The sequence below is a fragment of the Phalangium opilio genome, unplaced genomic scaffold, assembly GCF_054372755.1.
Source record: "Phalangium opilio isolate 3A_F unplaced genomic scaffold, DU_Popi_V2 ptg000014l_1, whole genome shotgun sequence".
Lineage (NCBI taxonomy): Eukaryota > Metazoa > Arthropoda > Arachnida > Opiliones > Phalangiidae > Phalangium > Phalangium opilio.
Window position 1 is genome coordinate 1,711,238 of NW_028324149.1, and position 25,815 is coordinate 1,737,052.

Consider the following 25,815-nt stretch of genomic DNA (forward strand, 5'->3'; position numbering starts at 1 on the left):
TCGTCTTTCGGCCCGGGCAGGGTTGGAAATAAGACAGGTTTATAAGTCCAAATTCCAAAACTATTTTTTTAATTGCTCGGACCAGTTTATTTATTCCAAAACTTAGGGTCACTAGTCCCAAGGACCACTTAATTAATTATCGTTTTTGGAAAAAATAGACGGTGGGACCAGTTTATTAATTCGGGGTTCCTTATAAGAATTATTCTAGCTCACACATTTTCTATCAATTCTACTCCTATGTATTTAGTACTCCTTGGCTACAACTTCCCTACTAAAGCATACTCGATCACGCGCAACACGACGCAAGCTGCTCGCGCTATAGAAGCCCGTTCAAAGAATTCGATTTACATGTTTAAGCGCAACTTTTGAAGATTATTCAAAGGAACCCAAAATTAACATTAAGTTCTATGGGTGGAGGTAGCTTTTTTGGCCAGATCCTTTGTCCTAAACATCCGAATAACCTGAAATTTTAATGAGACGTGTGTTTTGGCGTGTTTTATTTTACTAAACAGTGTCCAAGCTTCTAGAGTGGATAGTTTTTCTTATAAAAATTATTTTCCAAAGTCAAAATGATGGCTTCAGTGCTAAGACTGAATATATCTTCGGATGATCGGATCTACTGGTCCCAGTGTCCGAAACTTTTTGATGATAGGTGTGTTACAATCTATTCAGTATTTAAACCACAATATCGTTGGATTAAATGGTCCAAATGTCCTGAAATTTGAATGAGAGGTGTGCCACAATATATTCTATTAAAAAGATTCAAGCTTTTAGAGTCGATAGATTTTTTTTAATAAAAGTTAATTTCCAATGTCAAAATTGTAAATTCAGTATTCAATCCACGATATCTTTGGATCTAATGGTCCAAATGTAATGAAACTAATGAGAGGTGTGTTACAATATATTGTATCGGAAGTATACAATACTTCTCTTCGAGAATTTTAAATTATACCAGAAGTATATAATACTTCTCTTCGAGAGAAGTGTACCACAAAGCTGGGTGAGTGTAACGTCACTCTTCCCAACATCGGAACACTTAGAGCAAGGTTACTAAACCGAATCACATACACGATAAATAGTTCCCTCATCATTACTCTATTAGCGTTTAAATATTTGGCAAGACGCGCTTGTGCATTTTGTCCCACGTCAAGACGAGGTTTGTGGGATGATTGCTAGGGATTTAGTGCCGAACAACTATTGAATTCACTTTACGGTGCGATGCCCATTTGTAGTTTGATGAGTGGGAAAGCAAACTAAAAGGGGGAGCCTGGGAAGAATGACGTTACATAACTAAAGCATTAAGAGGATACAGAGTGTCATCCTTCTTCTATTATCCCCTTCTGATTATACTTAGTTGTCAAGGAGGGCCAAGAAGAAAAAAGTTTCCTTGCAGCGTACTCTGCTTGTTCGATGACATTCTGAAGCTTCTTGTGTTTTTTTTAATGCAATAATTTTTAGCAGTATCCAAGAGAGAGAGGGATAGGATATAGAGTAGTGTCGGTAGAGAGGGGAGTAGACTGTGTATCCCTCCCTCTAGGCGCGCTTTTGTAAGAGTGGATACTGTACGCGCCTGGTAGGGGGATGACACTGAGCTAAGAGATAGAAGGGTATGACGTTTGCGTACGTAGAACTGACATTACTCTATAAAAGCGGTATGAGCGTAATAGTAGCTAGGAGGATATAGGGGTGAGGGAGTCTTCGACTGCCCGATCTTAGAGCTCAGGAGATTCGTGCACCCGTACCTAGTTACCTTCTTATGCCCATCACGTCACCACGCAAATCCAATTAAAAAATAGCGGGTTTTTCATGCTAGCATAGGACTTTGAAGCAATGCCGCCTATATTACGTGTTGACTGCACTTGTAGTGATATTTTTTTAATTTTATCGGGCGTTAATTCGACAATCCCACAATCATTAATCCATCTTAAACACTTATCTAGTAGAGTTTTTGGTGTATGGAAAGAGTAAAAAACCGTTACCTATATCTAAGAACCATAATTTACTATTAATAAAAAATAAAATAACGATAAAAAACGGACCCCCTTCCACGGGACGGAGGGGTATGAAAGAAGAGGCGGGTCAGAGCGACAGAGGTAAAAAGGAATTACGTATTTTTCGCCTTCCCCGTCAGCAACGTCATCAAAACGTACTTTAAGTGAGCCTATAATAATTACTTGTTGGAGGGAGGGGCTCTATACTAGGCTATGAGTCGCGCTGAAGTAAATACTAACCGTTCTCCATTCATGCTTCTAAAATTAAATCCATCCATGGTATAGTAATTAAATTAGTAACTTGAAAAATATGCTAAACATAAAAGGAAAATATTACATTCACAATAGAGATTATATAGATTATATATAGAAATAGATTATATAGATTAGAAAGTTGTATTCCCGCCTAATCTAGGTGTAGATTATTAATATATGTGTATTGAGGAAGGTAAGCTCTTTCAGTTCGTAAAAGGGTCCCAAAAATTAATTTAAAAAATGTATTTCTTTATTTAGTTTGTGAAAAGACGGGCGTAAGTGTTTAATTTTGATCCTTTACATGTTCTTTCAGTAACCATCTAAAGAGACGGGGACCGCGGTTGGGCCGTTTCTCTTCATCCCCCCCCATCCTCCTGCCGTCATCATAAAAGGTAAGACCATGGACTCGATTTACATATTCTCAACTCTGCATAAGCTTTCAGTAGTAATACTTCTCAAGTAAGAAAAAGTATTTTTAGCCACATCGCATGACGTACATCTACGGTGAGGTTCTTTGTTTGACCTGCCCTGTTGTTGTTGTCCCCGTCGTGCCAGTATACCCACCTTTGGCTGTATGAAAGTTTTCGTTAGTCGTTGAAGGGAAAGTGAAAGGGAGAGAATTGTGGTGAGGTGATATTTTTCGTTCGTCTACTTATGAAGGGAATTATGATAGTAAGGTTAAGCTATATATACTCTATATATATATAGGCATAAGTTGTAAATTAAAAGTTTCTGTACGTAGTCATTTTAGCACTGTTAAAGGTAACTCGATCATCGAGGGGATAATCACTAAAACTTTCTGTTATTCTATTAAGGGTTACTTGTGTGTAATCAGTTTAGCATTGTTAAAGCTAAAACATCGTTTTTATAATGGCCTTACGGGTAATCATTTTAGCGCATCGAGGGGCTACTCACTCAAGTATTCTCTTGGCGTCGCACTATTATAATTATAACATAAATAAATTGATTGAAGTAAGGATTACTGGTAATCATTTTAGCACAGTTAAAAGTAGCGCATCGAGGGCTATTCACGTAAATTTTATATACGCCTGTTAAGTACGGTACGATGTGGCTACTATTATGAGCCCAGCCCTTGGCCCATCTTGTTTAACTTTTATTTATTAGAAATTTAGTTTAATCAAATCTTTCGTGTTCAAGCATTATTATTTGCCGGTTCAAGCAAATTAATGAATATTTCTGTTTAGTTCTATCATGGAAGAACTAATTTATTTATATATATATATATAATAACCAACGCCCAGTCCAAACTGCTTGCCCTAGAAGGCTGAAAATTTGCAGGAACGTTACTCATAAGTAGTAGGCGCGTACTAAGAAAGATTTTTCCAATCCGCCGCCATCTTAATAAATGGCGCCCCGAAATGTGAAAAATCTTCTCTATGCAACAAAGTCCGCGCGTTTCAATGGATTTCGCAAATATTTAGTACACTGGTTTCCTTTAACCTATAGACGGGCTGAATGGTCTTTTTGGGTTCGATTTGTTGCCATCTTTTTAAATGGCGGCCAGAAATTTAAAAACCCTTCTTTATGGAATAATGTCCGCATGAAAAGTAATAAAAATGTCCCGACGGGCTGACGGGTAACGCCGAGTGCTTTCGCTGACCTAGGGTGCTACAAAAATATTAGTCATCAATAAAATCTACCCATTCTTTATATCATTTTGATGGAACTTCTTATTACACGCGAGCGACGCCGCGGGTAAAAGCTAGTTTATTATAATTACAGATGTTCGGTATTGATTCAAACGTTCCTGGCAATTCCGGCGTTACTCTATTCCTTGCCGCCATATTGGTATTTCTTTCTAAGCTATAAATGTTTATGTTTTGAGGCATACCAAGTACAAGGGGTCCGACTATACCAAAAAAAAAGCGTACGGAATTTCAGGATTTCTTCTTGATTTCGCCTAAGATTTCGGAATTTCCTCTTTGATTTCGTAATTTATTGATTACTTCAAAGATTTCGTGAGAAGTGTACGGGATTTCGTGTAAATGTCGGACCCCTCGACAATGTATAATTTAATAGTGAGATTGAGGTAGTTTATAATGTCACCGAGGGGCTAAACACTCGCGCATTCTGGCCTCAGTGTAGAAAAGCGCTACTTGGGAGAGCTAATATATTTAAATCCCTCCACCGGACTGAAACAATGGTTGGGTAGTTTTTTTGCTTATTAATTGGTCTTAGTTCCGAGGTAGTTATTTAGCAACTCTGGGTTATCTAAACAAATAATTTAATACGAAGTTATAACAAGACGACCCAAGGGCTGGGCTCGTAAGAGTAGCCACATCGTACCGTGCTTCGACGCGCGTCTTTTAACAGTGGTAAAACATGGTACCCGTAAAGAAAATCAGAGTGAATAGCCCATCGATACTCTAACAGAACCCTTAATCCTTATTTCAATAAATTTACTTACGTTATAAGTGAATATCCGGGGCCACAAGCTAGTACTTTCTTTTAAAACTCTTCTCGATTTGTGGAGAAATAGACGTGTTCTGGGAACGTTCCCCTTTCGCTAGCTCGAGATAGCTCTCTAGGATTACAGATTAACAAAGCTTGTTTTACAAATACGAAGGTGAATTTTTGTTACTATTAAGGGTTGGTCGCTTTAGAAATTGAAAGCTCAAGGTTTTTCCGTTATTTTTGAATTCAAGGTTGGGTGGGTTTTTATCTTTTTACTATTGTTCACTCGCACTTACAGATTTCTTTTATACGCTTAATCTATACATGGTTAATAATGTTTATGCAATTTTAATTTTAACAATTAACTTATTCCATAAAAACGCGCAAATTACTTTCCTAATTTTTCAACACTCAGTGACTTTACGCGCTTCCTATCTGGACGCAAAAGCGTAATGCTACGTTTTGCCACCAAATACCCTGGTTTTCCATCCTAACAACCTCGTTTTCCACCGTAGGATATTAGCGTGGGAAAACAGTGGAAATTCTAAGCCGATTAAAATTTGTTAATAATAGAAATTTTCTTATTATTTTCAGTACCTGGACTCAACACTCGGAAGTTACGCGTTTATAAAAATATTCTTATTATTTTCATTATTAATCTTTTTAATAAAATCTAATGTATCAATGAAATATGCTTCAAAATAAAAACTCGCATTAATATTTATAAAATATTATTTGATAAAATTATTTCTATTTATAAGCTTATTAATTATATTATAGTTATGGCGTCAAATAATAAAAAGAATAAAAGACTTTAACCAAAGATATAAAAATGATTACCACATTTTTGAAAAGTATTTTAATTACAAATTTTTAATATATCCGAATGTATCAAATGGAATAGATTTCGAAATAAAATATTGAATTAATATTTATAAGTCTGCCTGATAAATTTATTTTTACTTGTAAGCTTACTAATTATATTTAGTGACTAAGGTATAGAAACTCGCTTCATACCTCTGAATTAGAGTATGATTAAAGTGCTTGCTCAACATAGTAGAGCCGTCAGTCGAGTATAAATATTTTGAATACAGTTTCAAATTTATAATGAATGATTTTATTCGAAGTGCATTGCACTGAAGCGTGTCGGAGCAGCCACGTAAAACAAACAAACTAATGCTTTAACTAGTGCTGGTTACATAACTGTGTGTTTGCTTATGTGTGTGGTAGTGAACGGATTACGAGTAATTATCGAGGGGCTACTCACTAAAAACTCGTTAGTGATTTTAAACGGGATAGGGATTTGGAGTTACTTAGGGGCTATGGGTTATTATTATTATTAATATTAACGGACAATTAAGCATTAACACATTTGCCACTAGGGGCGCTGTATACGTAGTTACGTATTTACTGACATCTAAAACATGATAAAATTCTGCTAGACATTCGTGTAAGCAATAGATAATTCATAAATTGCCGCTAGGGGCGCTGTGTACGTAGTTACGTATTTACTGACATCTAAAACATGATAAAATTCTGCTAGACATTCGTGTAAGCAATAGATACTTCATAAATTGCCGCTAGGGGCACTGTGTACGTAGTTACGTATTTACTGACATCTAAAGCATGGTAAATTTTTGCTATGACGTCATATCCGGTGACGTGACCAATGACGTCAAATCCGATGACGTGATCAATGACGTCATATCCGGTGACGTGTCATGACGTCATATCCGGTGACGTCACCTATGACGTCATATCCGGTGACGTCAGCTATGACGTCAACGAGGTAATTGACTTGTGACGTCACGACAGATGTTAATGGTAATAGGTAATGATTGTCCATTCAGTTAGGCCTAGCGTTCATTCATTTAGGCCTAGCGTTCATTCAAATAGGCCTAGCAGTGTTCAGCTATTTGGATTTCGTGCCCGGGGTATGGCGCACCCGAGTCCGCGCATAGGAGCTTTTAGCGCCCCCCGACGTTGGAAATGTATTTGGTTGCAGGCAAAGGTCAGACGGCTATTTCGTTGCCTGGAAGCCGTCGAGGTCAGACGGCTCATTCTTTGCCTGGAAGCCGTCGTGGAGGTCGCTTGGAAAAACCTTTGCAGCCCAGCTGATCATGATCCCGGCTTTTAAGGTCGATTCTTGATAGCTCTGCCATTTCGCTGATGGTTTTTGCCGAGGACGCAAGCTGAATTCGACGCTCTTCACCTTATTTGGCGGCCATTGCTTCGCCTCGTGGTGCTTTAACAGTCCGTAAGCGTAAACTTTACAATAATCCAAACTCATCTAGCTCCCCTTAAATTATTTATTTTATTTCAAGTATTTAAATTAATTAAGTTGTGTTAAATGTTAGTGAATTTTATTTATTTATTAAAAATCAAGTACCATAAATAAAATTTTACAACAAGATCTTGGACAAGAGAGAATTCCTTAATAATTAGTTTAGGGGCTATTATTATAAACTATTAAACGGGGTACGTAATTAATTTAGAGATAACGCGACAGATTTTCGGAAATCAGGTCCCGCCGAGAGAATTTTAAAACACGAGGACCTTAAGCCTAAATTAAGCCGTGTCTTATCAAACTCCAGTTATTTTACGGATACTGTCTGTGGGAATAGTTAAAATAAATGGAAGGTTTTCTTAAAATTAGTTTAGGGGCTATTATTAATTAATTTAGAGCTAAAGCTACAGATTTTCGAAAATCAAGTCCCGCAGAGATAGTTTTAAGACACGTGGACGTTTGCCCTAAGCCTAAGTTCAGCCTTGTCCAATTTCAACTCAAGTTTTTGTTTATGGGTTCTATCTGTGGGAATAGTTTTAAATAAGGGTTTTCCTAAAATTGGCGAAGAAGATATTTTAAATTATTATTCTATTAAAAGGGGCAATTATTATTCTATTAAAAGGGGCAATTATTATTCTATTAAAAGGGGCAATTATTATTCTATTAAAAGGGGCAATTATTATTCTATTAAAAGGGGCAATTATTATTCTATTAAAAGGGGCAATTATTATTCTATTAAAAGGGGCAATTATTATTCTATTAAAAGGGGCAATTATTATTCTATTAAAAGGGGCAATTATTATTCTATTAAAAGGGGCAATTATTATTCTATTAAAAGGGGCAATTATTATTCTATTAAAAGGGGCAATTATTATTCTATTAAAAGGGGCAATTATTATTCTATTAAAAGGGGCAATTATTATTCTATTAAAAGGGGCAATTATTATTCTATTAAAAGGGGCAATTATTATTCTATTAAAAGGGGCAATTATTATTCTATTAAAAGGGGCAATTATTATTCTATTAAAAGGGGCAATTATTATTCTATTAAAAGGGGCAATTATTATTCTATTAAAAGGGGCAATTATTATTCTATTAAAAGGGGCAATTATTATTCTATTAAAAGGGGCCATTATTATTCTATTAAAAGGGGCCATTATTATTCTATTAAAAGGGGCCATTATTATTCTATTAAAAGGGGCCATTATTATTCTATTAAAAGGGGCAATTATTATTCTATTAAAAGGGGCAATTATTATTCTATTAAAAGGGGCAATTATTATTCTATTAAAAGGGGCAATTATTATTCTATTAAAAGGGGCAATTATTATTCTATTAAAAGGGGCAATTATTATTCTATTAAAAGGGGCAATTATTATTCTATTAAAAGGGGCAATTATTATTCTATTAAAAGGGGCAATTATTATTCTATTAAAAGGGGCAATTATTATTCAATTAAAAGGGGCAATTTTAAATTATTATTCAATTAAAAGGGGCAATTTTAAATTATTATTCAATTAAAAGGGGCAATTTTAAATTATTATTCTATTAAAAGGGGCAATTTTAAATTATTATTCTATTAAAAGGGGCAATTTTAAATTATTATTCTATTAAAAGGGGCAATTTTAAATTATTATTCTATTAAAAGGGGCAATTTTAAATTATTATTCTATTAAAAGGGGCAATTTTAAATTATTATTCTATTAAAAGGGGCAATTTTAAATTATTATTCTATTAAAAGGGGCAATTTTAAATTATTATTCTATTAAAAGGGGCAATTTTAAATTATTATTCTATTAAAAGGGGCAATTTTAAATTATTATTCTATTAAAAGGGGCAATTTTAAATTATTATTCTATTAAAAGGGGCAATTTTAAATTATTATTCTATTAAAAGGGGCAATTTTAAATTATTATTCTATTAAAAGGGGCAATTTTAAATTATTATTCTATTAAAAGGGGCAATTTTAAATTATTATTCTATTAAAAGGGGCAATTTTAAATTATTATTCTATTAAAAGGGGCAATTTTAGATTATTATTCTATTAAAAGGGGCAATTTTAAATTATTATTCTATTAAAAGGGGCAATTTTAAATTATTATTCTATTAAAAGGGGCAATTTTAAATTATTATTCTATTAAAAGGGGCAATTTTAAATTATTATTCTATTAAAAGGGGCAATTTTAAATTATTATTCTATTAAAAGGGGCAAGCAATTTAGTTCAAATAAATTTCAGGTTTTCCTAAAATTAATTTAGGGGATATTTTGAATTAATATTTCATTTTTAAGCTGCGTAATTTAAAATAAATGAATGGCAAGTTTTTCCGAAATTAGTTTAGGGGATGTTTTAAATTATTTTCATTATTAAGTTACATAATTTAATTTTAAATAAGGGCCGCTTTTCTTAAAGCTATTATCTATACAATTTTGGGAATTAGCTAGCGAGAGTATTTATTTAATTCGGGGTGGAATTCACGGTAGACAACTTTCTTTAATTTAGGGTGGCAATTAGTTGGTGTAGTTCGTCTCGGTTTATAAATTTGGTAGCCAGTTTTTTAATTAAGGACACGCTTTTCTTAAACTATTTAAATCTACAAGATTACTTTGTTAGTAGGCAATAGTTTAATATGTGTTATTAATATGTTTTAATTTATAGATGTGGATGACTTTCTTGGATTTTTCTGTCGCTGGGCATTCCGAGAAGCATCATTCCAGATGACATCCTTTGTTCCGATTGACGCAACGCGAAGCTGTTCTGGACTTGCTATGTATCATTCCTGATGACATGCTTCGTTGGATTCACGTTACATGATGTCTTCTGGACTTGCTCTTTACCTCAGCGCTGACTTAAAAGATATGGAGGAAATCATCGAAGCTAGAAGACACAAAATACATCTTTTTTACTTGCAATTTTTTCATGTAACCACTTAACTTAATTTTTTTGCTTGCAAATTTTATTTGTAACTACTTATTATTTTTTTGCGTTCAAACTTTAACTTACAGAACTCTTTAATATTTTTTTGTTCGAAATTTTTGTAAACACTTTGGTTTTTTTGTTTTTCATTGAATAAATTTTGCCTTAAACCTCGTTCTTTCTTTTCTTGAATTTTTAATATACTAGACTTGGTTTGAGTTTTTTTACCTCTGGACTTAGGGTGATATTTTTGACCCCTTTTTTAAGCTTTTTCCTTAATAATAAGAAAATAAAAACATTAAAAAAAATATTTTTTATACAAAAAAATTAGAATTTTATTAAAAATTAATAAAAAAATCATAAAAAAGGTCAAAAAAACTACCCCAAGTGTTTTTCGACTATTTTTGTTCCTTCCCCAATATCGAAACTTAAATTTTAAACTTAAGCTACCACCCCCAAAGTAAGCCTTGCGAGCCCAATTTAAATTTAACAAGTCCCTGTTTGACTCGGGAATTATTAAATTTAAACTAAAGCCCGCTGTGGAGCCCCCAAAACCAGGAAACTTCGTCCTTAGCATGGGATTGCCAATGAAAGTCCACTCGATGATATAAGTCCTCCACTCGATGATATAAGTCCTCCACTCGATGATATAAGTCCTCCACTCGATGATATAAGTCCTCCACTCGATGATATAAGTCCTCCACTCGATGATATAAGTCCTCCACTCGATGATATAAGTCCTCCACTCGATGATATAAGTCCTCCACTCGATGATATAAGTCCTCCACTCGATGATATATGTCCTCCACTTGAGAGAATGTTCCTGCGCAAGAGAAATTCCTATTATTATTCGGAGAAAATTGTACATGCATAACTTCAAATTAAATTACCTTAATATGAAAATCCACTTGAATATTCTTGCATGATGTAACGTAAAATGTTCAGGCAGAAGACAAATTATTATTATTTGACATAATTTACACACGCACAACATTAAACTAAATACCTTAGTATGGGGAAGTAAAATAATAGCATAAAAAGCCAAGCCTCGCCTTAACCCACTTAAAATCGTGTTTACTTTTAAAGGACAAAGCGTATAAGCAACCTTCTACCTTGAACATAAATCAGAAATTTATTTAGATCCTACAAAACTTCCTCAACGAGTTGCCAAACGCTTTTCCCCTAAAAATATTTATAATTAAAATCATAAACTAGATGCCTTAATACCGCAAAGGGAATCTCACCCTTAAAATCCTGATTACGTTCATTATTCTTAAAAGGGAGGGCTAGGACCAGTTTTCACCTATTCCATTATTCAGAATTTTATTCATGTCCTGGCGAAAAAAAATCCCTAAAAAGAAAAGGACACAAGCGCTTTCCTTCTAAGAATAAATATAATAATAATAAATAATAAACTAAATACCCCAATAATTGCCTACAATGTTTGACAGGCTGTCGAAATAGTCTTTTTTGCTAATGAGATTCCCTTTAAACGGATAAAATCAAAGTGTAGACCTGAATTGAGAATGGAATTGTCCTGTTAATATTGCTAGAATTACTATTAATAAGATTTATTTACTTCACTGAGAGCCTAAAATGTCTAAATTGTTTTCCTAGTGAGATTCAGTTTCAACGGATAAAATCAAAGAGTAGAATGGAACTGTAATGGGTTCATTGACCTGATTAATATAGGGTGAATTTTGTCAAATAATAATAATTCATTCTAGAATCCAACATAAATTTCTCCTTTGGAAACAGATGATAGCTAAAAAAATAAAATCTGTTCAATTCAAACAATCTAATACAAAATTAAAATTATTATCAGCTTAAATGGCGCAAGTATTTTGAATAACATTGATTCCACTTTCAAATAAATCATTTAACTTAATAAATATTAATACGGTTTAGGGTCAATCTTGAAATATTTATCAAATAAACAATCACTTTGAATTACTTTTAAACCGACTAAAAGATTGAATAGTAAAACCAGAAATAAATGCAACACGCAATTAATTAGAAAAATTTAATAAAATTAATTTCCAATATTTTGAATAAGTACGACATAAATGTGAATCATGAATACTGTGCGCCATTTTACCGCAACTCCCCAAAATAAACTTCTAAATTCTTTCCATTTCGATATGACTAACTTGTAACTACACAAATGGTGCTGTTACGGTGAAAACAAATGGGTTTAACACCCACAGTGCCGGAAATAAGAAAACTTTAATATAGAATATGTGTCCCCTCCTTTGACTAGAAAATTTAAAGGACCTTCTCCACTAGTGTGTGCAAAAATCCGCGTATCTCTAGTAGAACCACAGTTATGAGCCTTCAAAGTTGGGTGTAATTATCGTGGGATGGGGGGCAAATAGGACTATAACATAGACAAAGGACACCCCCACGTCTCTAGTAGAACCAGAGTTATGAGCCTTCAAAGTTGGGTGTAATTATGGTGAGATGGGGGGGGGAAATAGGACTATAACATAGTCAAAGGACACCCCCATATCTCTAGTAGAACCAGAGTTATGAACCTTCAAAGTTGGGTGTAATTATGGTGGGATAGCGGGGGGCAAATAGGACTATAACATTGTCAAAGGTCCAGGACACCCCCATATCTCTAGTAGAACCAGAGTTATGAGCCTTCAAAGTTGGGTGTAATTATGGTGGGATGGGGGGGGGAATAGGACTATAACATAGTCAAAGGACACCCCCATATCACTAGTAGAACCAGAGTTATGAGCCTTCAAAGTTGGGTGTAATTATGGTCTGATGGGGGGGGGTAAATAGGACTATAACATAGTCAAAGGACACCCCCATATCTCTAGTAGAACCAGAGTTATGAGCCTTCAAAGTTGGGTGTAATTATGGTGGGGTGGGGGGCAAATAGGACTATAACATAGCCAAAAGACACCCCCATATCTCTAGTAGACCCAGAGTTATGAGCCTTCAAAGTTGGGCGTAATTATGGTGGGATGGGGGGCAAATAGGACTATAACATAGTCAAAGGACACCCCCATATCTCTAGTAGAACCAGAGTTATGAGCCTTCAAAGTTGGGTGTAATTATGGTGGGGTGGGGGGCAAATAGGACTATAACATAGTCAAAGGACACCCCCATATCTCTAGTAGAACCAGAGTTATGAACCTTCAAAGTTGGGTGTAATTATGGTGGGATAGCGGGGGGCAAATAGGACTATAACATTGTCAAAGGTCCAGGACACCCCCATATCTCTAGTAGAACCAGAGTTATGAGCCTTCAAAGTTGGGTGTAATTATGGTGGGATGGGGGGCAAATAGGACTATAACATAGTCAAAGGACACCCCCATATCTCTAGTAGACCCAGAGTTATGACCCTTCAAAGTTGGGCGTAATTATGGTGGGATGGGGGCAAATAGGACTATAACATAGTCAAAGGACACCCCCATATCTCTAGTAGAACCAGAGTTATGAGCCTTCAAAGTTGGGTGTAATTATGGTGGGGTGGGGGGCAAATAGGACTATAACATAGTCAAAGGACACCCCCATATCTCTAGTAGAACCAGAGTTATGAGCCTTCAAAGTTGGGCGTAATTATGGTGGGATGGGGGGCAAATAGGACTATAACATAGTTAAAGGACACCCCCATATCTCTAGTAGAACCAGAGTTATGAGCCTTCAAAGTTGGGTGTAATTATGGTGGGGTGGGGGGCAAATAGGACTATAACATAGTAAAAGGACACCCCCATATCTCTAGTAGACCCAGAGTTATGAGCCTTCAAAGTTGGGTGTAATTATAGTGGGGGGGGCAAATAGGACTATAACATACTCAAAGGACAAGAACGACTTAACTCCTTAGGCTAGAAAATTTATAGGACATTGTCCACTAGAGTGTGCAAAAATAGTATCGCCTGTTCTTGGTTAAGCTATCAAAACTTTGGGAAAATTCATTGGTCAAATTGGTCAGTGACCCCCTTAATTTTTAAAAATAGTATGAGACATTTTAAAATGTTATTGGACAATGTGTCCTGTGCCTATTTCCGGCCCAAGACACCATATTTACACCAATAGATTTGTTAATTGAAAACATTTTAGAGAACTACAGTTACTTAAAAAGCTCACTTCGGCGTTAATACACAACTGCCCGAAAGGTTTTCTACTCGCTTCAGTTAAGGGCAATATACAGCCAATAACCAAAGCAACAAAAGTGCATTAGTTATTTAGAAATATGGAGTTCCAAATAACTACCATTATGTTTGGTAACCAATATATGAAATCAACTAAGGCTATGTTTTCTTCAAACAGACAATGATCGTAATTAACAAACCTATTTGGCGCGGTAAAGATACATTTTCCATTCGGTTGCGATAAAACTTTGGTATTTAATCTAAATTAGCAATTAAAATATAAATAAAATATTTACCTGGAAAGATCTCTTATACCACTACTGAAAGAGGCAACAGCTTCCTTGAATCCGTGGTGCCAACGTGGTCCCGTAAGCCTTGGTAATAGTAGCACCAGCCAGTGGTGCCAACCAACGTTGTCCCGTAAGCCTTGGTCGTAATTAACAAACGTATTTTGGCACAGTTGACCATAAATTTTCCACTTCCAACACTTAATTTCCGATCGGTTGCAATAAAACTTTGTTATTTTATCAAAATTAACCCTTAAAATATAAATAAAATCAAAATATTTACCAGCAAAGATCGGACAGAAAATCGCAGCAGCCAGTTCTAACGGAAAACGACCCCGAAAATAAAATAGGCTTAATGGCTGCAAACATGGACCGCTAGATGGCGCTGCTGAAGTTAAGGCCCGTTCAGACGACACTCTTTTTCTCGCTACGCTCGCTGTGCTGAGCTCCTCAGATTTTCTGGCTTCACCAGCCTCTAGAAAATGCACTGTTCACACGGCCAAAATTTTCTCATTCTTGATCTCGGCAAAGCGAGAAAAAAAGTTGAAAAAATTCAACTTTTTTTCTCTCTTTGCTCGGCACAGCCAATAGAATGCTTCCGAAATGACGTCATTCTTTGTTGTGTAGTCTGCTACTCTGTAGAAATGTGTTTTCTTCGGTTTCATTTGTCCGAATCTCTTGAAATTTTACTGATAAGTATATTGAATGATTTTAAATTATCGTGCAAAGTTTTAAAACGATTAGTTGTTTTCCAAAAAATTCATTAAAGTTTTATTTATGCATAATTAAAACCTTTTTTTTAAGAAAAGAACTATTCGTTTTAAAACTTTGCACGATAATTTATAACCCTTCGATATATATCTCATTAAAATTTCAAGGGATTCGAACCAGCGAAACCGAAGAAAACACCTTTCCACATAGAAGCAGACTACACAACAAAGAATGACGTCATTTCGGAAGCATTCTATTGGCTGTGCCGAGCAAAGAGAGAAAAAAAGTTGAATTTTTTCAACTTTTTTTCTCGCTTTGCCGAGATCAAGAATGAGAAAATTTTGGTCGTGTGAACAGTGCATTTTCTAGAGGCCGGTGAAGCCAGAAAATCTGATGAGCTCAGCACGGCGAGCGTAGCGAGAAAAAGAGTGTCGTCTGAACGGGCCTTTAGGCAGACGTCAAAATATGGCGGGAGCGTGCGTTTCAATTTTATTGTTTCAATTTTCTAATATAATTAATAATTTAGTTAATTATAATTTACCAATGTCTTCTAAACAGCCCAAAACACTTTTCTCCACTTTTCAAAAGTGGTACTGGAGTTTATGGATTCCAATAGCTGGAAAATCCACCCTATAAACGCGTTTCTCTAATAGGTCGAAACCTGAAATCATAATAATTAAACTAATTCCTGTGAAAGTTAATTCATTTTACAGGGGACCCAGTTTTACGTTGATCTAGATCAAATAAAAGTGCAACATATTCCAAAATCTTTGTTTGATTTATACTAATTATTCCTGTTCGTAATTAGAAAATTAGTAAAACAAAAATTGTAATGAAGAAAGAAGATGCTATAGGTTTAGCTGCCCCATAAAGAGGGTGTCCTGTAAGAATAATCGGGTCGGGTTCCAAACGCACTTTTTGTCCGATTGAATGGGCTTCTATAGCGCTAGCAGCTTGCGTTGTCGAGTGCGTGATCGAGTGGGCTATGACTAAAGTTTTGTAGTATGTATATTTGCTAGCGTCTATACTCCAATGAGTCCAAGGTCTATAGAGTTGCCGCTTCGCTAATATGATTGCTATGACGACTTTCGGGAAAAGTTGCAACTCCCGTCACGGCACACTTGAACACGCAACGCTGAGGTTAAATTGTAAATCTGCAAATGATGACAGGAAAATACCAAGGATTATTTCTGAAATGTTTGGCACAAAAATAAATAACCTCGCAATACATCTCCAATATAAATTGCAAGAAGTTTGACCCGATGAAAGCGAAATTCAAAGACCACTTTGCTAAAGTTTGCGTGGTTGAGTGGGCTGTGCTCTTACGAACGTCATGCATCGCGTGATCTTGGATGAGACAGTCTCATCCAAGGCGTGATCCACTTTCAGTGGTGGTGTGGTGTGTGACTGTGTTGTTTCGGAAGGAGGAATCAGTTCGAGCCCTAAAAATTTATCTCTAACAAATAATTACGCGACGATTATCCGATTACAAAGCTTAAGATTAAGCGCCTGTGATTTGAAATAACGGTTATTAACATTACCGCGGTAATAAGTTCGCTTTCGAAATAAACGCGGAACAAATGCAGTTATGGCTGCGGCTTCAGTGTCGTCTTACATGCGAAAATTTATAGATTGTGTATTAAGGAACAAAGATTCTAACAATGAATCAACAACAAATAATGAACGGGACCCTAATCAACCTCAAACTAATCGAGAAAATGTATTTGCCAAGTTTCTCAGCCCGTTTGAATCGTATATAGTTTCGCTACAAAGCCTCCTGATTTGGGAACGACCCTATCTCAGTGCAGTTGCTTTGTTAGTTGTAAACATTGCTTATTGGTAAGTCTACTCTATTCTTTGTCATAATTTGGGTTTTTCCAAGGTAATTAGGGCGTTAAAAGGTATAATTAACGTAGTTGTTACTGTTTAATGACCGAAGTTTAAGTGATACTAGACCTAAATATTGTTGAGATAGCCTTGACGCGAAGCAGTTTCAAATTACCACCATTTGGCTCATAGGATAACCTTACCGATGTTTCAAACAGTTTGATCTAGATTCGAGGTTTTTTTTTTTTGTTATCAAATTAGGTTATGCAGGTGGTAAAAGGATTGCTAACTGGTTTTTAAAGATAGTATACACGCGATGCTAGACTTGAATTGCTGCTTTAAAATTGACCTTAAACTTAGTAATTGAGTTTAAATGTCAATAATGTTGTTTAAATAATTTAAATCATCTTAAGACATTTTGACGCATTAGGTTTTAGAGTGTGTTTGTCTGCTTGGTAAACAAAAAAACAACCCAAATTTAGCATAAAATCGTCCTATGTCTTTGGAACGTTGCCAAATTTAAGTAAAAGGGGTACATGATCCAAAAGGACCGAATTAATTTGTAACCCCCAAAAATGTGTAAGACCTATTTCCCAACCGAAACTTATCCAAAATAGTACCAGTGAAATGAATGTTAAAACTTTGTTGACGTGATTTCTTGTACTTGCACTAAACGTCAGTGGATAAACAAACCTTATCTTTTGGCTTTCACTTTCCTAAATGACATATTGCGAAAGTGTCAAGGGGGTTACCTATCGATGTTTTATCATAAGTTCATAAGATACGTTCCATAAGTTTGTCACTGGTTACAAACTGGAGCTTGTCATGAAGTGACGTAGTTACGTAGGTCGTCGATTCTGGTAAAGCGACGCCTGTTGAGGGCAGAGGCGTGGTCAAATGCTTAGTACAGACTAAATATGAAGATGGACTACAAAATTAATCTAGTGTAGTCAATTCTCGCATCATAGGGAGCTAACAACTGGCTAGGGGGAAGAGATGGTAGTCTGACGTCACGCAGCCCCTCTCTGGTTGACATTTTTGCGCGTAGAATACTATTTCCAACCGTTAGGGGGATGAAACTCCAGTAAGAGATAGAAGAGTGTGACGTTTCAGGGTCAGAACTGTTAGCTCCCTAGTCTCGAACTAGCTCTCATTGTTTCTATCATTACGAAGTTTAGGAAGTTTCATACTTATGTAACCTATCTTGTAAACTTATGGTTTTATCTAATCTCGAATTTGGTAATTGGGGTTTTTCCAACACGAAATTAATTGGAAATTATTGAAACTTTGTTTAGGATAATAGTGACCTGCAGTCGTCGACTATATTCCTTTGTCGCAATCGTTTCTTTGCTAGTCTTTTTATATCGAGCTTGGGTTTATCAAATCTGGCCCGAAATTAGAGGTTAGTGTCTTCATTATGTTAGAAATCTCGCTAAAAAGAGATTGCACGCAAAAACACGCTAGTCCATCCATTCCGACTTCGTGAAACACGATAATTACAGGGACATACAATTTATTTTTCAGTTCCTCCTCCTGAAGGAGCAGATACCGAAGGGTACGATTTCTTCTAGGCCTATAGCTTGCTCGTTAGGAGCAATCCTTTATGAATTAATTTTTTGATAGATGGACTCCGGTTCACCCTCAAGTTTACAGTGTCCCTGAAATAAGCGAACACCTAAATGATTGGTGGTTAGCGGGTTGTCATTGGTGGCAAACAGCGTGGAAATTACGCGAAACACAACCAGGATTGGTATTGAACTTAATTTAAACCTTTAAGGTTTAAGCGGGACATTGAAATATTTCTGGGGGTTTCTTCATTGTTCAAAACAGTTTTGCTCCTTTGCCTGTGGAACCTTCGCTTTCTTAGCCATAGTTGGACACGTTGTTCCCGGGGTTCTCTTAGTTTATTTGGCTGGTAATTAAGACCACCGTGTCCTAATACGACGACGCGTTTATAATCAATATTTTCTTTAAACCAAAACAGTCATCGTTATGTCATTTGGACCTGGCATGGTCCTATACGTATTCCCAAATACTTGGTTACATAAAAGTAACAAAGCTCATGATTCAGGCTCAAGTAACTAATTGTTGACGTCATTTTTATCTTTTCAGTCCAAGGACCCTAATACTTTTTATTTATCTTAGACGATGGCTCGTTAGATCGTGATAGCGAGTTAGACGAATTTCTACCAATAACATCGCGTGAGAGTGATTTGACGCTATCCGAACATCAAAGTTTGGATAACCCTGATGACGTCATTGCCAGAGATTTGGGATTAGAAAGTATGGTTAAAGATGGTGCGCGCTGTAATTGCTTCAATGGAGCGGGGGAAAATATTTAGGTCTAATTTGGTCAACCGCAATTTTAGCTGTTGAACAAGAAGATTCGTTAAGTCACGGATTGGGAAGTTTCCCTAATATGGAGGATGAAAACAGTGATGACGAAGGAGGGTTAGACATCTCCGGTGTCTTAATGGCAGCCGCCGCATCGGCCGCGTTATCAGCTTCTTCCCCAACAACCCAACTCATTGGAGGAAATAACGGAATCCATTTTGTCGCTTCCCATTTTAAAGAAGACACAAACTCTGATTCCGATAATGAAGAAGCCTTTATCGAAGGTCTATCCTTTTCTAGAACCCCCGAACCTCCCGGGGCCGTTCTCGAGTCTTCTACAATTCGCCCATTGGCTATGAGTAGCCATATGTCTTCTTCAAGGTCGGGTGTCACTCCTTATCTACCCTATGGCGCGAAAAAACCGACACCACCAAGCGATTTACTGACGTCAATGAGATCGTCATCGAGTAGCAAAAAGCTTTCACCCACAATCGAAGTGGAAACTCCTTCGCCTACCGAACCCCAACAATCCCCGAGCAGCGATCTGGATATCTCTGAATATGAATTGGTATCCGAATCTGAACTTAGTTCGTGATAGTTTTCCTCCCTCCCCCCCCGCCCCCTCTTTCTTTTTTGGCCAACTACCAATCAAATCTCTCGCTGCTTTATTGGCTTTTAAATTGCTTTAATTAGACTTTTTCTTATCAAAATCAAACCTTCCCTATTTTAGCGCAACTTGCTTAAAAAGAACAACAACAACAATAATAAAGGTTCATTGTTTTGTGTTTTAGTTTCATTTGAAAAACAAAAAAACAAATGGACGAGTTTGTTTTTCGATAAATTAATCCCATTTCCTTTGCTTTTGTGTTTTATTTTGTTATATTCGCTAGAAATTAAGTCTTTACCAAAAACGGATTTATGGGATAAGAACGTCGGAGTTAGCGAATTCACTCCCCATCCTCGCATACTTTATTGAGAAACTTCGTCTGCTTATATTTTGACTCCACCCACAAATTCTGTATATAGCTACTTCTAAAGATCGAATTTGTGGGTGGAGTCAAAATATAAGCAGACGAAGTTTCTCAATAAAGTATGCGAGGATGGTACTAGAGGCTAAAGCTACGATCCAACGTTCTTAGTACATAAATCCGTTTTTGTCTTTACTTACTACTTAACGCAAATCTTAATCTTAAAGGAAAGATTTTTAAATTCTCGTTCTCGACTAAAGGATGAAAAAAAAAAAAAAAAAAAATAAAACGAAGGGTGTTTGTTTGTTTGTTTGTTTGTTTAATTATTTAAATGTACTTATAGGCGCTTGTTTTTAGTTATAGCGCTTACAGGGAGAGAAGACTTATTTTGAGCTGTAATTAATATATATTAGAAAATAGAAATGAATTAATTAATTAATTAATTGTTTTGTTAATTTTTTTTTTTTTTTTTTTTTTCAATTGGGGAAAAACAAAATAATATCTTGGATATTTTATTTTCAGCGTTAAAATGTTTCAGCCCTCATTCATTCTTGGTTGTCCTACCTATTCCTGCCATGTTTTTGTCCATGCAGATTGCCAATTTTAGTAATAGTTTTAAGTAATTAAACTAAGTATTAAGTACGAGTTTTTAATTAGGATCGAGTTGAAGTAGAATTAGCTACCTTTAGATCGTTAGATGTTTTGTTCTTTTCGCAGTTTTTTTTTATCTTATCCTTCCAAAGATATTCTCAGGTAGTGATGGTCAATATTGCGTCACGTGATCGTACTAGTTCAAGGTAATTAATATTGAGTCACGTGATCGTACCAGTTGAAGGGGAATTCGGAAACAAGACGGACAAACAACCGTTTAGTTACTTTTAGAAAAGTTACCGGAACCGGACTTTGTTCCGTTATTATTTCTGTCCTTGAGAACGAAACCAAAGCTATTGTTGCAAGCTTGACCATCCCTATTCTCAGGCATGACATGGGTTTTATTATTATTATAGAGTTAGCCTCTCCTTAAATTTTATCGCGGCATTTGTTTAAAAACTGATGCTCATTAAAGGGAGGGTGAAGTAGAAAATCAAGTGATTTTTGATCGATTCTTCTACCAATTTTAAGACCAGTCTGCATAGTGAAATATTCAGGAAATACCAACTCCGAATGATTTTAAAATTCAAATTAGGTTCAGATTTTAAGGATAGTTTTAAACAAGGACTGCCGACCAATCGCGTAACGCCCTGCCTTTTTGTTAACAAAATTCTCGTGGCACGTTCCATGTCTCGCGCCACGATTGTCACGTCGCGCGCCTAATTTTATCAAATCTCGTGATAAATTTCTTTAGACATGGGGCGTGCCACGAGAATTTTGTTAACAAAAAGGCAGGGCGTTGCGTGATTGGTCGGCAGTCCTTGTTTAAAATTATCCTTAAAATCTGAACCTAATTTGAATTTTAAAATCATTCGGAAACTGTATTTCCTGACTGCAGACTGGTCTTAAAATTGGTAGAAGAATCGATAAAAAATCACTTGATTTTCTACTTCACCCTCCCTTTAATCGTAATTGAAAAAAAGTATTTATTATTTCCGCGAATGTATCTATGTATGCCAGGAAAAAAATGCGCACTTAAATTAATTTTTAATGAATAATCTAATCTGTGATCCTGAGTAGTTATTTTTATTAGCGACGTGTTGCTGCGACAAATATATAAAATTTTTAATCGACTTCAAAATTACACAAACAGTCAATTAAGGCTTAAACGCGAAGTATTACTTAGCAGTCACGCAATTAAGGGTCGTATGATTGATTGGTTTCTATAAGCCGCAACCTGCACATGTACAAATTAGATTCGGATTCACCAGCCCTTCTATTTATACACTAATTACATACATAGCAGCGTTAGACACTTATTTCAAACCCAATTAAGAAACAGGGAAAATATAAATGAAAAGTACGAAATAAAATCTTAATTAATAATATCTCAATGTAAATTAATTAATTAATTTAATAATCCCCAAATGATATTAGACAACAATGTGTGAAAGGTGTGATATGTAAATAAAGTGTTTAAAATTTGGTATAAGTGAATTATTTTAGGGACGTGTCTGTTATGGTATGGTCCATTTGTGGGCCTAATTAGCCAAGTGCTATTTTGGCCCATTTTCCAGGCCTAAAAATAGCCTCCAATGAAAGGCGTGCTTTTTTGGCTCAATTTCCATGCCTTAATAGCCTCCAATGAAAGGCCTGCTTTTTTGGACCCGTTTCCATGCCTTAATAGCCTTCAATAAATAGACGTGCTCAGTTTCCAGGAAATGGGGCTTAAACTATTCTGGCCTATTTTTTAGGCCTAAAAAGCCGTTTTTTGGTTTTTAAGTATTTCAGACAAAGTTTTTACAAGAAGTTATATCTAATATCTCAGAGAGAAGGTATAAATTGGCCAGATTTCCAGCTTTATCTCCAGTCCAAATGTAGGTCCGGAGTCAATCCCCGTCTCTAAATTACAACAAGCATCTCATTGGTTCTTGAAAACTCACGTCAGCGCGGCGACGACAAAAATTACGTATTTTCCGACTGAGGAGAGGCGAAATAGCCCGGCGCCTCCTTTTACGTCCCCCCTTGTATTTTGAAAGGGGGGGACTGGGACTATGGCCTTGCGCGAATACAAAGGCATATTATACCTTCTCTCTGAGATACTGATATAACTTCTTGGTTTTTAGGCCTCCTAGGGTAACTTCACATAACCAAACCCAACCTAAACTGTGCCAAAATAGTATAAAATGAAAGAAGAGTAAGCCTTTTTAGGTCTGATAATCCAATGCCTGAAAATACGGTCCAAAATAGTGTAAAATCCAAAGTTTTCAACATTTGGTAACCTAAGGCCTGAAAAATGGGCCAAAATAGCTGCTAAGAGTTTGTTAAGCTATTTTCACCAGCTTTAAGGGGCTAATTAAGCCTAGAAACTTCTATTTAGGCCTCATCATGAAGATCTAACTATGATAGGTACGTAATAATTGACACAACACGCAAAAATTTGATATACAAGGTATTTTTTATTAACATTTTATTGTTCTTTCATTTCCCTTAATCTTCTGACAGCACCCCTGACTGTTGAAGCGGCCGTTGTGCTGTAAAGAACGAGAGAGAATACTAAATCATTAAAACTGAAGTTAATAAGTTAAGGTTAACGGAAGATAAACATTACCTGTAGACCCAAGCTCCTCCAGCTACAGTTTTTTGGCAAGCTCTACACTTCCAAATGCCAACACACGTCCTTTTCATGGTTTCCTGAAGTTAAAAATTGAATGATTAATGCTTTTTTTCATTAATATAACTGATTAAAAATAGGCCAAAAATGCTTACCTTTCCACAGAAGGTGCATGTGTATTTAGAATGTTGGGTGATTTCAATCTTTTTCACCATTTTACGCAATGAAGCACCGTATCTGGTACCATATTTACCGACGACTCCAACCTTCTTGGTACGTTTCGCCTAAAAATTAAGTTTAAAAATATTAATTACTTTCGGTTTTGCAATGTTCAAATTCAATTAACAATCCGATGCTAAGCCTTAGTCACGTATGCACCAATTTGAACTTAATCACTTAATTTTCAATTTATTAAAGGTAAATAATGTAACCGTATTATTAATTTAGTAATGATTTACAGTTTTTAATTGTATAATTAATATTAAACTTAATTTTAGGAATGATTTAGATGGATTTTAAACGTACCATTTCGAATATACGATTTCGTCGGCTGTCGCTAAACGCAAGGAAACAAGTTTTAGGCTTAGGTTTTTCTCTCTATAGAAGCAATAGATGGCAACACTGTCTTTAGGGTTTACCCAGAGTTTGCTTTATTGTGAAAACTCTATGCATAAGCTGCGCGTTAGATAAATAAAGCTAATATAGGTTGAAGCAGGGCCGGAAATAAGCACAGGACACTGGACATTGTCCAATAAAATTTTAAAATGTCCCATAATTTTTCTAAAAACTAAGGGGGTCACAGGACATTTTGACCAATAAATTTTCCTAAGTTTTGATAGTTTGACTATGAAGATGCGACACTATTTTTGCACACTTCAGTGGACAATGTCCTATAATTTTTCCAGTCAAAGGGGGCGTCACTGGACACTTGTCCTATAAGAAATTTCCCTTATTTCCGGCCCTGGGTTGAAGTTTTTGTAAAACAAGAGCGGAAATAAGCGTAATTATTTCTGGACATTCTATTTTTCGCGCAAAAGATAAATTCTTTTTATCTGCTCGACTGTCTGCTAGTTTTTTGAAATACGACAATGGGAATATATCATTTTCACGATTTGTTTAATGAATAATTAATTTTTGTTTAATTAACGATGGCTGAGCAGTCGGATGACCAAGTTCCGAAGTCTTTGGCTAGAATTTCAAAAGCAAAAGACGTGTCAGAAGGATTTCAAATTGATATTAGCGATTTTCTTGAAGAATTTAAAGCTAATGGCACCTTAAGGTTTGAAGATTTTGCTAAAATTTGGAAAAATCGTAGCTTTGATTGCATATTCATGTAAGTTAATAGCCTAACCTAGTAACCTTTAAAAACTAACGACTAATTGAAATTAATAATTTTCATAATTCCAGGTATAGAGAAGAGCTGGAAATTGGTTTAGTAAGTAAATATTTTGACATTAAACCTTTTTGACTGAGTCAAAGATATAATGTTTTTCAGTAGTTTATAGATGAATGTTTCAAATGTCTGGTCAAAGCATTTAGCAATGAGGAAGTATTTAACAACAAAGTCGCCTTCTTGTATTTTATTTATGGCATTTACTTTAGACAACCAATTAAAGACAAAATCAAAGTAAGTTTACCAATATTTCTAAAACCAATTTTTATAATCCAAAAAAAAAAAAAAAAATGTTTTCCCACTTAAAAAGGTAAGAGTTACGCTTCAACACATGGAAGAATTCAAATCTTTTGCTGAAAAGGCTCAAATTAATTTTCATTTTGATGTTGGTTATGTTTTCTGGTCATTATTCCATAAAAATGCATTTCTTTTTGTTTACCGTATTGATACAGTAAGTTATAGACATTTTCTTCTACAAGTTAGGCTTATATTAACTTAAGCCTTTTTTTATCTCAGGATATGAACCAATCAAACTTTGAGCCAGTTCCATTGGAAAAAAGGTCAATTATTGAAGAATACATTTCAGAGGAACAAATAGATGTAAGCTGGACATTATTAACAATCAATTGTTTCTTTGAGTAATTAATTTCATAAGCCTTATTTCAGCATCTGTCCCTTTTGCATGATAAATATTCCTCATTAAAATCCATACAAGACTCAAATGCCATTAAAAATCTAAGGGTTTATGATCCAGACTTTATAACACACTTTAAAGAGAGATTAAATGATCTGAAACAAAGATTTAATGATCCTGAGGTAAGAAAAACGTCTTAATCTTAATTGAAATGGTTCTGACTTATTTATTTTTCAGTATAATTCCAATACTGGTAAAAATGCGTCAAAACAATTAACTGTAAGGCGTGATATTAGAAATCGGGCCTTGGCTACTAAACCAAATGCACCAAAATCTATCACATCCAAATTCGTTACCAAACCTTCAACGTCAAAAGACTGAAATAAACTTTTTATCAAAATATAATTGTACAATTATTAATTTATTACATTTAAACAGGCATATTTTTAATTAAAAACATTAAAAGTAAGCTTATCGGGGCGCTTTT

The 25,815-nt window shown here is 35.4% G+C and overlaps 3 protein-coding genes and 2 long non-coding RNA genes across 7 annotated transcripts; 3 read left to right on the top strand and 2 right to left on the bottom strand.

Moving 5' to 3' along the window:
• Positions 1–125: 125 nt before the first annotated feature.
• Positions 126–5,390, top strand: LOC149705014 (uncharacterized). The gene is made up of 3 exons (XR_016381493.1): positions 126–652; positions 2,560–2,638; positions 5,256–5,390. It is a non-coding gene; the product is annotated as an uncharacterized LOC149705014 (long non-coding RNA).
• A 5,399-nt stretch (positions 5,391–10,789) lies between these two features.
• On the bottom strand, positions 10,790–15,416 carry LOC149705015 (uncharacterized). Its single transcript, XR_016381495.1, has 3 exons — positions 14,540–15,416; positions 14,266–14,456; positions 10,790–11,628 (listed from the first exon to the last, which is right to left on the bottom strand). It is a non-coding gene; the product is annotated as an uncharacterized LOC149705015 (long non-coding RNA).
• Positions 15,417–16,339: 923 nt separating this feature from the next.
• LOC149705016 (uncharacterized) lies at positions 16,340–22,173 on the top strand. 3 transcript variants are annotated; one of them, XM_089865169.1, is made up of 9 exons: positions 16,340–16,806; positions 18,090–18,196; positions 18,319–18,349; positions 18,418–18,544; positions 18,625–18,709; positions 18,779–18,871; positions 18,940–19,092; positions 19,164–19,696; positions 19,859–22,173. In XM_089865169.1, the coding sequence occupies exons 1-9, from the start codon at positions 16,556–16,558 to the stop codon at positions 20,102–20,104; spliced, it is 1,626 nt and encodes a 541-aa protein (XP_089721295.1). In that variant the 5' UTR covers positions 16,340–16,555; the 3' UTR covers positions 20,105–22,173. The 3 variants fall into 3 exon arrangements, with proteins under 3 accessions (XP_089721295.1, XP_089721297.1, XP_089721296.1); XM_089865171.1 differs by having other exon boundaries at positions 20,619–22,173; XM_089865170.1 differs by having other exon boundaries at positions 18,940–19,077.
• A 953-nt stretch (positions 22,174–23,126) lies between these two features.
• Positions 23,127–23,986, bottom strand: RpL37A (ribosomal protein L37A). The gene is made up of 4 exons (XM_089865178.1): positions 23,827–23,986; positions 23,457–23,585; positions 23,299–23,381; positions 23,127–23,221 (listed from the first exon to the last, which is right to left on the bottom strand). Exons 1-4 carry the CDS (start codon positions 23,827–23,829, stop codon positions 23,158–23,160), a joined length of 279 nt encoding a protein of 92 aa, XP_089721304.1. The 5' UTR covers positions 23,830–23,986; the 3' UTR covers positions 23,127–23,157.
• A 367-nt stretch (positions 23,987–24,353) lies between these two features.
• LOC149705018 (snRNA-activating protein complex subunit 1-like) lies at positions 24,354–25,720 on the top strand. The gene is made up of 7 exons (XM_089865177.1): positions 24,354–24,634; positions 24,709–24,736; positions 24,800–24,928; positions 25,005–25,145; positions 25,211–25,294; positions 25,361–25,510; positions 25,566–25,720. The coding sequence occupies exons 1-7, from the start codon at positions 24,450–24,452 to the stop codon at positions 25,707–25,709; spliced, it is 861 nt and encodes a 286-aa protein (XP_089721303.1). The 5' UTR covers positions 24,354–24,449; the 3' UTR covers positions 25,710–25,720.
• Positions 25,721–25,815: the final 95 nt, after the last annotated feature.

Excerpts from the sequence above, each read along its gene's own strand:
- LOC149705016 (XM_089865169.1), top strand. The coding sequence starts at position 16,556 with ATGGCTGCGGCTTCAGTGTCGTCTTACATGCGAAAATTTATAGATTGT. Across the intron at positions 16,807-18,089 it reads GTTGTAAACATTGCTTATTG|GATAATAGTGACCTGCAGTC; the intron begins GTAAGTCTACTC and ends AACTTTGTTTAG. Across the intron at positions 18,710-18,778 it reads TCTCTTAGTTTATTTGGCTG|TCATCGTTATGTCATTTGGA; the intron begins GTAATTAAGACC and ends AAACCAAAACAG.
- LOC149705018 (XM_089865177.1), top strand. The coding sequence starts at position 24,450 with ATGGCTGAGCAGTCGGATGACCAAGTTCCGAAGTCTTTGGCTAGAATT. Across the intron at positions 24,929-25,004 it reads CAATTAAAGACAAAATCAAA|GTAAGAGTTACGCTTCAACA; the intron begins GTAAGTTTACCA and ends CCACTTAAAAAG. Across the intron at positions 25,146-25,210 it reads TTGTTTACCGTATTGATACA|GATATGAACCAATCAAACTT; the intron begins GTAAGTTATAGA and ends TTTTTATCTCAG.
- RpL37A (XM_089865178.1), bottom strand. Across the intron at positions 23,382-23,456 it reads CATGCACCTTCTGTGGAAAG|GAAACCATGAAAAGGACGTG; the intron begins GTAAGCATTTTT and ends TTTTAACTTCAG. Across the intron at positions 23,222-23,298 it reads GGAGGAGCTTGGGTCTACAG|CACAACGGCCGCTTCAACAG; the intron begins GTAATGTTTATC and ends CGTTCTTTACAG.